At 46.2% G+C, this 16,558-nt stretch overlaps 1 protein-coding gene across 1 annotated transcript in view; it reads left to right on the forward strand.

Moving 5' to 3' along the window:
- Positions 1-13,508, forward strand: part of Entpd7 (ectonucleoside triphosphate diphosphohydrolase 7) — a 35,485-nt gene extending 21,977 nt beyond the window's left edge. The window contains exons 7-13 of the mRNA XM_051146608.1: positions 1,916-1,972; positions 2,544-2,677; positions 4,781-4,947; positions 6,703-7,027; positions 9,639-9,724; positions 10,668-10,829; positions 12,765-13,508. Coding sequence (XP_051002565.1) covers positions 1,916-1,972; positions 2,544-2,677; positions 4,781-4,947; positions 6,703-7,027; positions 9,639-9,724; positions 10,668-10,829; positions 12,765-12,996 — 1,163 coding nt within the window. The 3' untranslated portion in view covers positions 12,997-13,508. The remainder of the gene's footprint in view (positions 1-1,915; positions 1,973-2,543; positions 2,678-4,780; positions 4,948-6,702; positions 7,028-9,638; positions 9,725-10,667; positions 10,830-12,764) is intronic.
- The last annotated feature ends 3,050 nt before the right edge of the window (positions 13,509-16,558 follow it).

Below are 16,558 nucleotides of genomic sequence, written 5' to 3' on the forward strand. Positions count from 1 at the left end.
AAACCAGGCATGACGTGGGCGGGCACAGACCTGTAATTCCAGCAGGCGGCTCTCTGTGAGTTCGAGGCCAGCCTGGTCTACAAAGTGAGTCCAGGACAGCCAAGGCTATTATATAGAGAAACCTTGTCTCGAAATACTTAAGAAAAGAGAAGGAAGGAAGGAACGAAGGAAAGAAGGAGAGAAAGAGAGAAAGAAAGAAAGAAGGAAAAACAAACACGAGGGGCTGGAAAGATGACTCAGAGGTTAAGGAGCACTCACTGCTCTTCCAGAGGTCCTGAGTTCAATTCCCAGCAACCACATGGTGGCTCATGACAATCTATAATGAGATCTGATGCCCTCTTCTGGCGTGCAGGCTCACATGCAGGCAGAACATTGTATGTATAATAAGTAAATAAATGTTAAAAAAAAAAACCAAAACAAACCAAACAAAATATAGGCATGATAGCATGTGCCTGTAAACCCATTGCTGGGCAGGCAGACATGAGAAATCCTGGGGCTGGTGGCCAGTCAGTCTTTCTGAGTTAGTGAGCTCCAAGTTCATTGAGTGACTGTGTCTCAAAAATGTAAGATATAGAGCAATAGAGAAAGACGAAACACAGACACACATGCACACATACACATGCACACACACATACACACACATACACAGATACACACACACAGACATAACATGCACACATACACATGCACACACACATACACATACACAGATACACACACACAGACATAACATGCACACACACAGATGCATATACACATAAACACTCACGCACATATAAGCATACACACACAGACATATGCACATTCACACCACCACCACCAACACAACAACAACAACAACCAGACAAGCAAAAACAAATCCCCCGGAATTGCCCCCCTACTGCCTCTGAGCCTCTAGAGTCTGTTTTCCTACTTTTTGAGCTAGAAAGCAGTTTTAAAGTTCTTTGTATCCACACCTGGTTCATACTTTATCTCAAACTGCTTCCAGTTGAAGCCAAGAAATAACTAAGAAAAAAAGGAAACGAGACTCAGTCTAGTTTGGGCGCACTTTAAGCAAATTAAGTGGTTGGGATGTAAGTAGCTAGCATTCATGAGCCCCGGCACCCTTAGGGTGAGGGGAGTGCAGTGTGCCAGATGGGGAGAGATGGATGAGCCCAGCTGGCACCCTTAGGATGGGGGAGTGCAGTGTGCCAGGTAGGGAGAGATGGATGAGCCCAGCACCCTTAGGATAGGGGAGTGCAGTGTGCCAGATGGGGAGAGATGGATGAGGCCAGCTGGCACCCTTAGGATGGGGGAGTGCAATGTGCCAGATGGGGAGAGATGGATGAGGCCAGCTGGCACCCTTAGGGTGAGGGAGTGCAGTGTGCCAGATGGGGAGAGATGGATGAGGCCAGTTGGCACCCTTAGGGTGAGGGAGTGCAGTGTGCCAGATGGGGAGAGATGGATGAGGCCAGCTGGCACCCTTAGGGTGAGGGAGTGCAGTGTGCCAGATGGGGAGAGATGGATGGGCCCAGCTGGCACCCTTAGGATGGGGGAGTGCAGTGTGCCAGATGGGGAGAGATGGATGAGCCCAGCTGGCACCCTTAAGGTGAGGGAGTGCAATGTGCCAGATGGGGAGAGATGGATGAGCCCAGCTGGCACCCTTAGGGTGAGGGAGTGCAGTGTGCCAGATGGGGAGAGACAGATGAGCCCAGCTGGCACCCTTAGGGTGGGGGAGTGCAGTGTGCCAGATGGGGAGAGATTGAGGAAGAGAAAGGAAACAAAAAGGTGTAAGAGCCATGCCAGAAAATATGGAGTAGAATATTATGCTTCTTTTTATTTTTACTTTTCTGATAAAAGAGGCAGCCTTGGGGAGGGGTATAAGTTTGGTCTAGCTGTAGCAAATTCTAGCGAGGCCTTTTCCATTTCTCCCTAGGAGTTTACGCGTGGATTGGAATCAACTTTGTTCTGGGAAGATTTGACCATGAAGATGGTAAGTCCATCCTGCCTTAGCATAGTCTTCAAGGCGGAAGCCACTTCCCCGGCTGTCAGCGTGTAGTGCTTGCTTTGAGCTTCTCTTCTACGGAAAGCTCCAATCCCCTCTAAAAGTAGAATACACAACAAAATGAGCGTAGATGAGCCCCTCCCATCACCTAGTCTCAACACTGCAAATAGTTTGCTCACAGAACACAGTAATAAATAAATAAATAATAATTCCACATTGTTGTTAAGCATTATTTATTGTACGTATGAGGACAGGTCTGAACAGGCCATGGTGCATGTTAGAGGGCAGCTTGCTGGAGTTGGTTCTCTCCTACGCCTGTGGGTACAGAGCTAAAACATTATATTTAAGTCATGTGCAAGAGTTATTCTCTGTATAATGTGCACCCAGTAGTTAGATTAATTTATTTTAGTTGCTTTCAAGTTAAAAGCCAGAACTTTTATAGGATAAGCCCATCTTGCTGGCCTAACAACTTTCTTCTCCTCCTCCTTTTCCTTCTTCCCCTTCCTCCTCCTCTTCCTGGGCCCCCCCCCCCCAATGGTTCCTGTATCTTTGATTTCAGAATCAGATGCCGACACTTCCCTGGACTCAGCAGCAGGACGCAGGAGGACTGTGGGGATCCTGGACATGGGAGGAGCTTCTCTCCAAATTGCCTATGAAGTTCCTACCTCAACTTCGGTCCTTCCTCCCAAACAGGTATTTGACCTTGCATGGAAGTTCCTTTAGGGACGTTCCTGCTTCTGCAGGATGATCACTGTTTGAGGCTTGGGTTATCTTTTGGGGGGAGGTGGGGTGGGAGGTTGGGGGGGGTCTCAATATGTGGCCCTGGCTAGCCTTGAACTCACAGACATCTGCCCGCCTTTGCCTCATTAAAGGCCTGTGCCTGCCACGGCACTGGCAGTAGCTTGCATTATCTTGGGTAGGTTACCTCCCTGATCCTTAGTGTCCAAAGGGCATAATTGTATCTGTCTTGCCAAGTTGTAGGGACCCCAGGGTGTGAAGCACTTAGCAAGCCGCCCAGCTTATGATAAGTGCTTGATACACTTTAGCAGTTATAATTAATACTGTGTATCTTTTGGGGTTTCCTGAAGAGTAACCACACAGGTCAGTCCTGGATACCATTCATGCTCACCCTGCTCTACTGTTCCTTTCCTTCAGCTCTAACACTGTTTGCCTATGTGCTCGTGTGTGTATATGGGTGTACACACACTTGTGTGCATGTGTATGTGCAGGCTAGAGGACAGTGTCCGGATCTTTCTCAGTTGTGTGCTACCTACTCTTTGAGACAGAGTCTGTCACTGAACCTGGAACTTGCCTGCTAGTCTGGCTAGCCAGCAAGCCCAAGGGGGCCTTCTGCCCTCTCTTCCCCAACACTAGGATTATAGGCATGTGCCACCACACCCATTTGTGTGTGTGTCTGTGTCGGTGGTGTGGGTGCTTGTATAGGTAAGAGTGAGTGTGGAGACCCAAGGGTGACATCACACACCTAGGTTTTCATGTTGAACTGGGGATCCAACTCAAGCCCTCATTCTGTGTGTGGCAAGTACTTTACTGAGTCCCTGGCCCATTAGCAAATATATTTTGATGCTAACTTTTATTTGTTTGTTTTTTGTGCCCCTGTGGATTTATCCCAGGGTCCTGCATATGCTAAGCCAGTTCTGTACCAATCAGCTCTATCTCCAGCCAAGAATGTATTGTGAGGTCCTGAGACAGGGTCAGAGCATCTCTCTGGTCTTCTGGCTCTGAAGCCCTAAGACTTCATGAGTTCAAATAATTCACATTTGTGCTCCTGAGTATGAGGAAACCTAAGGAACATCTATGTCTGAATTCCCATGGGTGGGACTGTTGGAAATAGGAATTTTACAGGCAGAGGTGTCCATGCTAGGGGTGGAGGTTGGGGGAACTAGTGTGACTTTGAGCCCTTTTTCGCTGATACTGTTAGTATTTATTCAATAGGTAAAAGGAACACATGGTTCTGATATTAAGGAATAGGTGGACAAGTGGCCCTAGGCTGTAAGGTCTTAAGTGACTCGTGTGTACACACTTAGAAGGCAGCAGTGGAAGTACTTGCAGCTGCAATTTTTTATTTTGTTTTGCTTTTCCAGACAGGATTTCTCTGTGTAACCTTGGCTGTCTTGGACTCACTTTGTAGACCAGGCTGGTCTCGAACTCATGAAGATCTTCCTGCCTCTGCCTGACCTTGTCTGAAACAAATGAATAACCAAAAAGCACCCAAAGATCAACACCTTCCCCCTGTCACGGGAAATATTAAAGCTTCTCAAATAGCTTTAGACAAGGTCATAGAATAGACCTCATGATGATCCAAAATGCCTGAAAGAAACAACTTAAGAGGAAGGGTTATCTTGGCTTACATTTGAGGGGACATGGCCCGTCATGGTGGGGAAGGTGTGGCAGGGGTGTGAGGGCAGCTGTCACACCGCATCCGTAGTCAAGAGGCTGAGAAAGAAGAATGTGGGTGCTCAGCTTCCAAGACCCCAACCCATGGGACTGTCCCCACATTCAAGGTGGGTCCTCTCTCTTCAGTTAACTCTCTTGGGAAATGACCTCACAGACACACAGGGCCTTGTACCTAACTCAGATTGTCTTTGAATTGGTGATCCTCCTGCCTCCGCTCTGTGTGTGCTGGGATTACAGGAGTCCTTTACTGCCCCTGGCCATGAGGGTGACAGGCCATTGGAAAGAGTAGTCCTAGAAACGGTCTGCTGTATTCACAGCGCCACCACTGCTTTCTGAAAAAGGACCAGGAAACTCTTTTCCTCTCTTGACATTGTGTTATAGGAAGAAGCTGCCAAGATCCTGCTGGCTGAGTTCAACCTGGGCTGTGATGTGCAGCACACGGAGCATGTGTACAGGGTTTATGTCACCACCTTCCTGGGCTTTGGAGGCAACTTTGCCCGGCAGCGCTATGAAGAGCTTGTGCTGAATGCAACACTGAGCAAAAACAGGTACATTTGACCCAGATCCCACATTTCTAACGTACAGTGTCAGCAAGCTGCAGACATCAGGTAGAAACAGCGATGCCCGGCTAGGATGGCTTGGTCCACCGCCTCCTTTCCAGGAGCATCTCTGGGGCCCCTGTTTTAGCCCCTGCTCTGCAATGGTACACTCTGCCCTTTAGTAGAAGTGCTGGCAGAAGTGTCTGTCCTGTTTGTTTGTTTGTTTGTTTGTTTGTTTTTTCTGTATCCACAGCCACACCTGACATCATGGAATGTGGATTAGGTCCTCTTGTGTGAGAGTTAGGTTTGCTCCTGTGCATTAAACCAATTCTGTGTTTTGAAGAAACTGAGGTCCCAAGCCTCATGTCCTGTTTTCTTGGAGTGCTCTCACAAGCACTCAGAATTCTCCTCACAGGACTCCATTCCTGCACCTTGTTCCGACAGACCACTGCTGTGCACATCAGGCTTACTGGCCCCTTAGCTTCAGGGGTTTTTCTCTCTGCCTCCCATCACTCTGTAAGGCCATGGGGTTACAGTCACATGGCACCTCACCTGGCAATCCCATGTGTTCTGGGGACTAAAACTCAAACACCCACACTTGAGCATCAGTGCGTTACGGCTGAGCCATCTCTCCAGCTGCCGCTTGTGTGTTAAGCAGGAATTCCTTGTACCTACAGAGGCGTGCGGGAGTGAAGGCTGGAGGGAGAACAGCAGATTCATAGCTCCTGCTTTACTCTACACTGGGAAATACACATTGATGATAGTGTTATGGTTAATTTATCAGTATGGCCTAATAATGTTTATTATCAGGCTTATAATTATTATTATGTCGGTATTTTCTAACCCTCTAGCAATCAGTGAAGACACAGACACCTGTTATATTTTAAAGTAGCTGTAGTTAACCTGGAGCAGGGTGGATAGTAATCCCCTAAACTACATCCCATATTGGGGCAGGTATCCCATACCCTGCCCCCATCCCATGCCATCTGCTTCTAATAATTTCTATTGAGCTACCTTCCATCCATAATCCAAGGAGGATCACCAATTCAAAGACAATCTGAGTTAGGTACAAGGCCCTGTGTGTCTGTAAGGTCATTTCCCAAGAGAGTTAACTGAAGAGAGAGGACCCACCCTGAATGTGGGGACAGTCCCATGGGTCCGGCGGTGTCTTGGAAGCTGAGCACCCGCATTCTTCTCTCTTGGCCTCTTGACTACGGATGCCGTGTGACAGCTGCTAATTTTCATCATCTAGACCAAATCTCCATCCATACCAGCCATGTGCTTCTTCTCCACCTAACCCATAGCCCAGCCTTCTTTTTCCTGCTCTTCTCCTCTGTCTCCCTTCCTCCCAAGATTCTTACTCTCTCCCAAGCCTGGGAACCTTAGCCAGCCACACTTATCCTCTTTGCCAGCACCGCCCAGGTGTGATGGCCCTTTATTGGTCAAACAGGAAGTTCTTTAGGCAAAGTTATATAGTAACCTTGGTACAGAGACAGCAAGCAGTAATTAGCATCAAAATACATCAGAGCAACCTCCAACACCGTAGGATTGAGTAAAATCCATATCACGGCTACATGCATTGCTCTCTTTTTCTAAACTTAACATGCTTAAATATGCATGTGCTGCTGCTGCACAGTGATGCCCTGCTCAGTCCTTGCTGCTAGGGCTGTCGTTGAGAAGCAGAAGGGATTTATGAAGTGCCTTGTAGTTCTCAGAAGAGGTCAAGTCCAGGACTCCCATACTCTGTTTTTGTCGTTGTGACAGATTGCTAGGCCAGAAGACAGGCCTGAGTCCTGACAATCCATTCCTGGACCCCTGCCTGCCTGTGGGACTCACAGATGTGGTGGAGAGGAACAGCCAGGTCCTGCATGTCCGAGGCAAGGGAGACTGGGCCGCTTGTAGGGCAGTGCTGAGCCCCCTGCTGGCCCGCTCCAACACCAGCCAGGCCTCACTCAATGGTATCTACCAGTCACCGATTGACTTCAACAACAGCGAGTTCTACGGCTTCTCGGAGTTTTTTTACTGTACGGAGGATGTGTTGCGCATTGGTGGCCGCTACCACGGGCCAACGTTTGCCAAGGCTGCTCAGGTAACTTACTAATAATCACAATGACTCATACTGGCAGCTGCCACTTATTAGGTGCCTGCCTTTGTGCTAGGCGTTGTGCAAAGGCCTTTGCCCGCATGACCTCATTTGAGTCTTTACAATGGCCTTTTTCTTAGGCCATTTTATAGAGGAGAAAGTGAACTCAGAGGTTGAGAAACCATCTCTGCTAAACTGCCTTCTGATGACTACATTCAGTTTTCCTTGGCTGTATTATCGCTGGGGTATAAAATGGTTCTAATGGTGAATAGTTAGGCTTTCTTCCAACTCTTCTGACTTTGATGGTTCAAATGCGCCCTCTCATGTATTTCCTCCTTTGCTAGGTGTGTGACTTGTAATGTGCTCTTGGTGGGCAGGTTTTTCTTCTCTTGCTTTGGACTATTAAGAGGCCAGAGTTGGGCTGGAGAGATGGCTAAGTGACTAACGTGATTGTTGCTCTTCCAGAGGACAGGAGTTCAATTCCCAGGCTCCATGTTGGAAAGCTTATATAACAAACTCCTGTCAAACTCCAGCTCCAGGGGCTCTGATAACATTTTCTAGGCTCCTTGAGCACTTGTACACATGTGGCGCACACAGACCGCTCCCCCCCCAAAAATAATTAAAAAGAAAGGCTTGTAAAAGAGGCCAGAATGGTATGGGGGTTAGTGGTAAAAGGTGCTGTAAACCCAAGTGATGGTGGAAGTAGTTTTTGAGTGAAAGAGTAAAAATTCACTTTGCATCTATATGGAACTTAAACATCTTCCAGGCTCACTTCTTTAGTTCCCTGCAGAGCTGAACGCTTGAGCAGCTCGCTGTACCTCCTGGAGCCTTAGTTTAGAGGCTGTGATAGTGAAATTTGTGGCTATCTCTCGTTTTATTTTTTGGTTTTGTTATATTTTTGAGATAGAGTCTCACTATGTTACCCTGGCTAGCCTGGAATTTGCTATATAGACCAGCCTGGCCTTCCTACCTCTACTTCTCAAGAGCTGGGATGAAAGTTTTGTTAGTCGACTTAAAAAAAAAAAAAAAAAATCTATCTATCTATCTATCTATATATATATATATATCACTAAAGCAAAACACTTGCAATGTTCAACTTAAAAAGAAGAAGTTTACTTTGTCTCAGTTTGTAGGTTCCAGGCTACAATCCACTGGCCCCTTTGCTCTGGGCACACATCAGGAAACGCAGCGCTGAGCCTGGGAGCAAAGTGTAGAGGGAGCTGGGATCCCGCAATGTCCTTTAAAGGGCTGCCCACAATAATCTGCTCACTAGTCCCCTCTTAAGGACTCTGTCCCACCATGTCCCAGCAGTGCCATGGCCCAAGTCTCTAAGACATGAGTCTCAGGGAACATTCTAGAGCGAGCCCCGCCATCTCTTTGATCTATCTGAGAGACAGATGGGAAGACTCCCTCCTCTTGTTTTTCTGCTTTCCTTTCTTCTCGCCTCCACCCGCTAAGGTTGGCATCCAACAGACCGGTGTCTGCGCTTTCTGCTATCCCATGCCCAGGGCAGTCCGGGGACTACTGTGGCGCTCCTGCTTCATGCTGCTCCTTCCCCGCCCCAGGGATCCTGCCTTCCTCTCCTCCCAGAGTCCAGGCCTCCCTGACTGGCCTGGTTTGGGTTTTTCTTGTCACAGAGATTCTCCAGATTCTTTTGTTTTCAATGCCAAGAGGCTCAAGGGATTGCTAGTTGCTAGTGACACGGTAAGCTGTCTGGGTCACAGAGGCCCTTCCCCTGACTTTAAGATCCTACTCAAGGGGCTGGAGACATGGCTCAGAGGGTAAGGGCGCTACCACCTGCTCTTCCTGAGGTCGAGTTCAATTCCCAGCAACCACATGGTGGCTCACAACCATCTATAATGAGAACTGCTGCCCTCTTCTGGCATGCAGGAGAACATGCAGGCAAAACAATGTATACATAATAAATATTAAAAAAAAAAAAAAAAAAAGATCCTACTCAAGTTCAAGTGCCGTCTTCCTGCCTTCTTCCCTAGATAACCCTGTCCACAGCCACCACCTCCTCACAGCACCCATTTCCTGCTTTACTTCTACTGAACACGGTACCGCCTTGCACACTCTGTGATGCTCGTGTGTTGATTCTCTTCCCAGTAAAATGTAAGCTTCATGGGGACAGGATTTTTTTCTCTCTCTTTCACTGCTTCATCCTCTGGCACATAGGAGAGACCTGGCACCTGAGAGTCAGCAAATCTTCTTTCCCTGAACTTCACCCCCCCCCCAACCCCCCACACCCCCGCCCTAGGCCTTTGAGAGTTGTGACCTCCAGGCAGGCTGGTGATGGACTGGTGTTCTTGCCTATGTGAGTTCTCCACAGAGTGGAGGGGAACTAGCTCCCTGGCTTTTGAGGTGATTCTTACTCCTAACCTTCAGGCTCTCTGATGCCCGAGAGGCTGAGGAGCCAGCCTGTGCTGTTTTGTATTAGACATGGAAGCATGGGACTAGAGGAGGCGTGGCATCCTGTTCGGTGGTCCAATATGCCGTTCACTTCCCTTGGTGAGACAGAGTAGCCCAGTACCTAGAAGTGGAGCAGCTGTGTTTATGGGAAGTTGGAGACTTGGCCTGTAATTTATGTTGCCCCGTGTCTCTGTGCTTGTTCCAGGATTACTGTGGCATGGCTTGGTCAGTACTAGCGCAGAGATTCAAGAATGGCCTCTTTTCTTCGCATGCAGATGAACATCGGCTTAAGTAAGGCGATCCCCTTTCTACTCTGGGTGTGGTCTTAAGACATGGGTGGGAGACTGGCTATAATGGGGACTCGTGGAATAGCAGATTAGATTTCAGATTTTGGTTTTCTGGAGGATTGGGACCAGTGAGCCCATTTCTGTGTTGGGAAATGAATAGCTACCAAAGAACACTCCCTCCAAGTGATAACCTTTTCTATTTTAAACATTTTTGTAGAAAATTAGCCAAGAAGTAGAAAGAATAAAAATGCTAACTGTGGTCTGGAGAGATGGCTCAGAGGTTAAGAACACTGACTGCTCTTCCATCTATGCCCTCGAATGCCCTCTTCTGGCCTGCAGGTGTACCTGCAGATAGAGCACTCGTAAAAATAAAATAAATAAATAAAAATTTAAAAAACATGTTGACTATTACCTAGATTCAACAACTGTTAACATTTGACAAGGATTCATAATCTTCCCATTTTTAAATGTTTAGTTTGAAATTTTCTAAAGTGTCAGGCATGGTGGTGCACATGCCTTCAATCCCAGCACTCTGGAGGCAGAAGCAGGCAGATCTCTGAGTTTGAAGCCAGCCTGGTCTATAGAGAGAGTTCTAGGACAGCCAGGGCTACACAGAGTAAAAAAAAAAAAAAAAAAAAGAAAGAAAGAAAAGAAAAAAGAAAAGTCTAAAAGAGAAATTCAAAGGACAAACCAACATAAAATAGCGCAGCGAACTCCTGTGCACGTGTTACCGAGCTCCCGAGGGAGAGTGACCCTGCCAGTTCTGTTTTCATTTATGCAAATCACAGATGGTATACAAATACATCATAGTTATTTCAGGGTGCTTTCTAAAGACCTGGAAATAGGAAACGACAGGCTCAGATTTGGCTGAGGTGGGAGAGACTGGTCAGTGACATCCTACAAAGAATGTGTCACAGTTACATTTTCTTCTTCTTCTCACAACTCAGGTATCAGTGCTTTAAGTCAGCTTGGATGTACCAAGTCCTGCACGAGGGCTTCCACTTCCCCTACGACTACCCAAACCTGCAGACGGCGCAGCTGGTGTATGACCGGGAGGTACAGTGGACGCTGGGAGCAATTCTGTACAAAACCCGATTCCTGCCACTCAGGTAAAGTCGGACTAACCAAGCTGGTACCTTGACCTCAGAGGGTGTTAAGCTGATGCCTCAGTATAGCTTTCTCTAGTGAGCCGCTCCGCCCTTCCACGGTCCAGAGACTCCTGTTGCTCCTCCCGGCTGAGCCATTGTTCCTGTCAGGCCTGCTGAAACAGAACGTGGAGATGGACTGGCCTGGAATCCATCCTCATTTTTTCCCCTTTCAGAAAGTCAGCTTTATTTGTTCTCCAGCAGATAAGTCCTTAGGGTTGGGCTTATACCGAATGTTCCTAGGACACCACTGGTGACCTGAGATGCCAATCTTTTGTTTGTTTGGTTGGTTGGTTTTGGTTTTGGTTTTTTGAGATGGTTTCTCTGGGTAGCCTTGGCTGTGCTGGACTCCCTTTGTAAACCAGGCTGGCCTCAAACTCACAGCAATCCGCCTGTGTCCCCCGAGTGCTGGGATTAAAGGCGTGTGCCACCACGCTCAGCTCAAGATGGCAACCTTAAGTTAGTCTGGAAAACATATTTGACAAGGAGCTGAAGGTGGCTTCTGGGGAAACTGTCTTTCCTAGTGGGTAGAATCATACCAGACATGTGTTACTGACCTGGCACAGTTGTGGTGGTCTAGCCTCAGAAAAAGGACCTGATGTGGTTTTGTGGTCTAGCCTCAGAAAAAGGACCTGATGTGGTTTTGTGGTCTAGCCTCAGAAAAAGGACCTGATGTGGTTTTAGGACGGGTATTTTCACCTGCTGGGGGAGACTGATGCCTCCTTGTCACTATGTCCTGTAAGATATTTGGGACAGGGTTTAAGTCCTTTCCTAGAACAGGTTCAAATAAAATAAGTACTTTTCCTCAATTGTGCCTTTCCCTCTAAACTCAGGAAGCAGACGGGGACAGAGGTGAGGGAAGTAGGCTGTGTGGCATTGTGTGGAACCAGAGAGTGCCCCAACTGATTCCTGTCCCAGCATTTGCCAGTTCCCATTTGTTCAGAGAAATCATAAATCCATATTTTATATGAAATCTTTCCATGTGAAGAGTTCTACTATTAAGAAACATTGCAAAGCCAGTCATGGTGGCATGTGGCTTTAATCCCAGCACTCAAGACCCAAAGGCAGGCAGATCTCTGTGAATTCTAGGACAGCTAGGGTTGTTAGACAGAGAAACCCTGTCTCAAAACAAAACAAAGCAAACCAAACAAACAAACAAAGAAAAAAACCCATTGCAGGTCACACAAATAAAAATGGGTCTAGTTGTTGGATGATGCCTGAGTGGCCCATTCTAGACAGACCACAAGACCAGTGCTCTTCAGGGTTTATAAAGCTGTTTTTCAGGTTATAATGCAGTTGGCCAGGCCACAACTGCCTTCATGTATGAACATACCAGATCCTAAGGAATGCTTCAACTTTTTATTTTTAAAAAGATCTAGACACATTCAGTTTGGGGACACTCTATTCTTAATACTGTATTTAGAAACTCTATTTTAAGACTTATGTTACAGCTAGGTTTGGTGATGCACACTTCTGATCCTAGGATTCAGTAGGCAGAGGTAGGTGGGAGGCCAGCCTGGTCTACAATACTGAGTTCTAGAATAGCCAGGGCTACATACATAAACAAAACTCAAAACAGCAAAAAAGATTTTTGTTGCAGGTGACCAGTTTTGTCTTTCTCTTCACTTTTTTTTTTTTTTTAACTTTAGTTTCAAAGGCCTTTTGATTTTGTCTCTACATTCTGTAGTGTCAGAGCCCACAGGACTCTTCCTTCTGTGGACCAGAGAAAGGAGAGTGTAGGAGGAATCAGTGATCCCTTGGGCCCAGATGTTAGTAAGCTGGGTAGAGCTGGTTTCTGGGGATGTTTGAGTGGGTGAATACTGGGAATAAACTAGGATGGACCCTTCAAATCACAGCACTTTCCACTCTGACACTAACAATTCTCTCCACAACCCCTAGGGACCTTCGGCAGGGAGGAGTCCGGCAAGCCCACGGCAGCTGGTTCCGTCTCTCCTTTGTCTACAACCACTATCTCTTCTTCGCTTGTACCCTGGTGGTGCTCCTGGCCATCGTCCTGTACCTTCTGCGGATCCACAGAATCCACCGCCGGCAAACTCGAGCCTCAGCCCCGTTGGACCTGCTGTGGATCGAGCAAGTGGTGCCGATGATTGGCGTCCAGGTGGGGCCGTGAGAACTGGAGAAAAGTCCAGGAGCCTAGGGATCGCTGCTGCCTGCTGAACTCCACTTTCGTGAACTGGCCTCAAATGCTGCTTTGGCCTGGGAATTTCTATTTTTTCCCTTTAATTTCCTTTTGGTGCCCAGGATGGGACCTCCTCTCAGAAGCCGCAATTTAATTTGCGAGGAACTAAATGGCGGTGCTAACATAGGGGACTACACTCAGCCCAAAGGAGGCATGCTTCTCTTTTATCTCAGAAATCTTGTGTTTTCTGGGATGTAGCATTTCTCCACCCTCCACCCCACCCATTGCTGAAGCAAGTTTTCAATTGGGCAACTGGAAATGTGGTTGAAACCAACTGGGATTGACTGATACAAATCAAGGGACCTTCCAGCAAGAATAGTTGCCCCCACTTTCTCTGTAACAGAGAGACCCTTCTGTGAAGACCCACAACTTTGAATAGGGACCCGAGATCTCTGAGGTTCGCTGGACCAGCTTCCAAGGCAACCTAAATGATACAACTGCCCAGCTTATTTGAGAAGCCATTGTAGGTGGGACCCAGAATCCCTGACAGAGTTGCTGATCTTGTTATGTAGATCTGAGTGGTTAGAGCCCTTTTTAAATGAATGATTTATTGAAGATGTGACAGTATTTTATCTGACACTTGGATTGACCAGTATAGAAAACATTTCCATGTCTATGTGCCTCCCAGGCTGCTTGGGCATCAATGTTGCCTTTTGAGCCTTAAATGTGTTTATAGAATGGAGAAACTGTGATGGGAACCACGGACCTGGGTTTGCGTGTGTTCAGGTTACAGTCTCACAGGCATGTAGTGGGCATATAGTGACTTCTCTCATTTCACTGCAGAGGGCTTATATATTTTTTGGGAAGGGATATATTTGTTTTGTTTTAAAGAAAGAATAGCAGGAAAGTGGGCCAAGGCAATAAAATCAAAGTGTTGTTTTTTTTTTTGTTTTTGTTTTTTTTTTTTTTGAGACAGGGTCTATGTAGTCCTGGCTGTCCTGCAACTTGCTCTATAGAACAGGCTGGCCTCGAACTCAAACTCACAGAGGCCTGCCTCTGCCTCCCAACTGCTAGGATTAAAGGCATGAGCCACCATTCCTGACTTAAAGTCAAAGTTCTTCCTATTTTTGGAATGCTTGACAGATAGCAAATTCTAAACTTTGGAATAACTAGCTAAATCGGCCATGAAGCAATCTGGCCACTTTTTGGATGCCCGTCACAAGTAGCTCTTCCACTAATGGGAAGAGGAAAGCCATATCCACAGTGTTCTCACCCGCTGCCTGGGAAGCTGGGTCTCCACAGCCAGCCTGTCAGCTGTACTTGGTCCATCTTCAAGAGCTCCTCTCTGCCCCATGGACTCTTATTTTCTGAAGAAAACCATGAGGGGCCTGGCTGGGATTGTTCCCATGGCTGAAATAGTAGCTTGATTTCTTCTTTGGAGGAGTTAGGCAGGTCTCACGAGCCCGATTTTCTAGGTAGCCAAGGCTGCCTTGAACTCCTTGATCTCCCTGATTCCAGTTCTTGAAAGGCCTGGACTTAAAGGTGTGCACCACCAAGCCTGGCTGGTTTCTTCTCATCTTCATCAATGTCTTTGTATTTCTAGGGTTAGAATAGAAGAAAAAAAAAGTTCAACTTTAAAAAATAAAAATGGATTTCCTTGAAAATAAGTTCCACACTGGGAGCAAAAAGACGGTAAATGCTTTATGAAATAGAAGAAAAAGTCAGGATGGCCCTAGGAATAAGTCAAGGTGAAGACGGCGTATTGACTCTGCTGTTAGGCAAGTTCGAATTATTTTCTTCTTTCTTTTTTTGGGGGGGGCGGGGCGGCGGTGTTTCTCACTATGTAATCCAGGCCGGCCTGGTACTCAATGATTCTCCTGCCTCAGCCTCCTGAGTGCTGTGATTATAGGCATACCCTACCATGTGCACAAATTAGAAAAGTGTGCATCCAGCAAAGTCTTCCACTCTCACATTTTTACTTTTCGCTAGACTGTGTCATTGACATTTCCTTTAAATGTCAAGGCTTTTCAATTGTCTCAATTCTTTTTAATCCTAATTTTTATGTCCTGTGAGTGAGCCCTTGCTTTTTTTTAAATGCTGCTTTAAGATGACAAAAATGTTCTTGCTAGCCATTTGCCTCCTCAGGGAACTTTTAATTTCATCTTGGTTTCTATATACCAGTCTTGGTGTTCTTGTGAGACCTAGTCAGAAGTTCCTCTGACCATATTCATGTGCTCACTGACGCTGGAAGGAGAGGTGGTAACTAGTCCAGATTTGAAGCTCTCATTACTGAACTTCCTTTTCCTCCTGATGGTCCCAGTAGCTAACATTTGTCAAGCACTTACTCTGTGTCACTCTTAAGAACTCTGTGTTCTCTGTGTATTATTTAATCATTATGTCAGCCTTTCGGCATTGATAGCCCTACATTCTTTTTGTAGATGGAAAAAAATTCTCAGGATGCCAATCTTTATCATTTCTCAACATAAATATATTTCTTAATTTATTTTAATTAGTCTTTGGCTTTTTGTTTTGTGCATTAAATCCTGTTTACTGTTTTAATATTATGGGATCTAGACTTCCCAGCATTCCACAGGTTAAGAACAAGAAGGGACAACTACCGTGGTTGAGAGGAACTGAGCACACTGCTCTTGACTGGTCCCTGGGTTCTTCCATTACTCCCATTGGGTAGGCTTCGAATGGAATCTCATTTGCCTAGTTTTTACTACATCTGTTTTTTTTTTTTTTTTAATATTTTTGATTTTGTGTTTAAGCAATTAGCTGACTTTGCACAATTTTTCCTAACCACAACATTCCAATAATATAATTACAATATGAATGAAGGTGTGATGCCTACTAGAGATACCTACCTCATCACAGATCTTGGTGGTGATTCTTTGTATGTGAATTCATCTTAGTTGGACTAGGAACTAAGCAGGAGTAGTGATGGCTGTTTCGGAGTCCCTTAAACTGGTCTCTTAGATTGTGCTTAGCTTCAGTCTTGCTGTGGGGATGGTAGACTTCTGCCAAACTCATGAAGATTTTGTTGATATTATAGAAATTAGTATGTTCAAAAATAAGGACTCAAAACCAAGTTTTGGCACCTTGGACTAACAATACAGAATAACAATTTTTTTTGTTTTGTTCACTTTTTTGAGACAGGGTATTTTGGTGTAGCCTTGGCTGTCCTGGACTTACTTTGTAGACCGGGCTGGCCTCGACTAACAATACAGAATAACAATTTTTTTTGTTTTGTTGACTTTTTTGAGACAGGGTATTTTGGTGTAGCCTTGGCTGTCCTGGACTTACTTTGTAGACCGGGCTGGCCTCGAACCCTCAGTGGTCCACTTGCCTCTGCCTCCTGAGTGCTGAGATTAAAGCATGTACCACCATGCCCAACTACAAATACTTTTGTAAACAGTGATTGCATCTGAAATCAAAGACTTCGAGGTAATGTTCTGTATTGTGTGTGGCTCTGTGCTTGGCCTCCACCCACCTCCTAACTTGGATCCAAGTGGGAATGCTATTGCGCCCTACTTGGGTTCCTGTCAACCCT

Source organism: Acomys russatus, chromosome 5 (assembly GCF_903995435.1).
Source record: "Acomys russatus chromosome 5, mAcoRus1.1, whole genome shotgun sequence".
Classification (NCBI taxonomy): domain Eukaryota; kingdom Metazoa; phylum Chordata; class Mammalia; order Rodentia; family Muridae; genus Acomys; species Acomys russatus.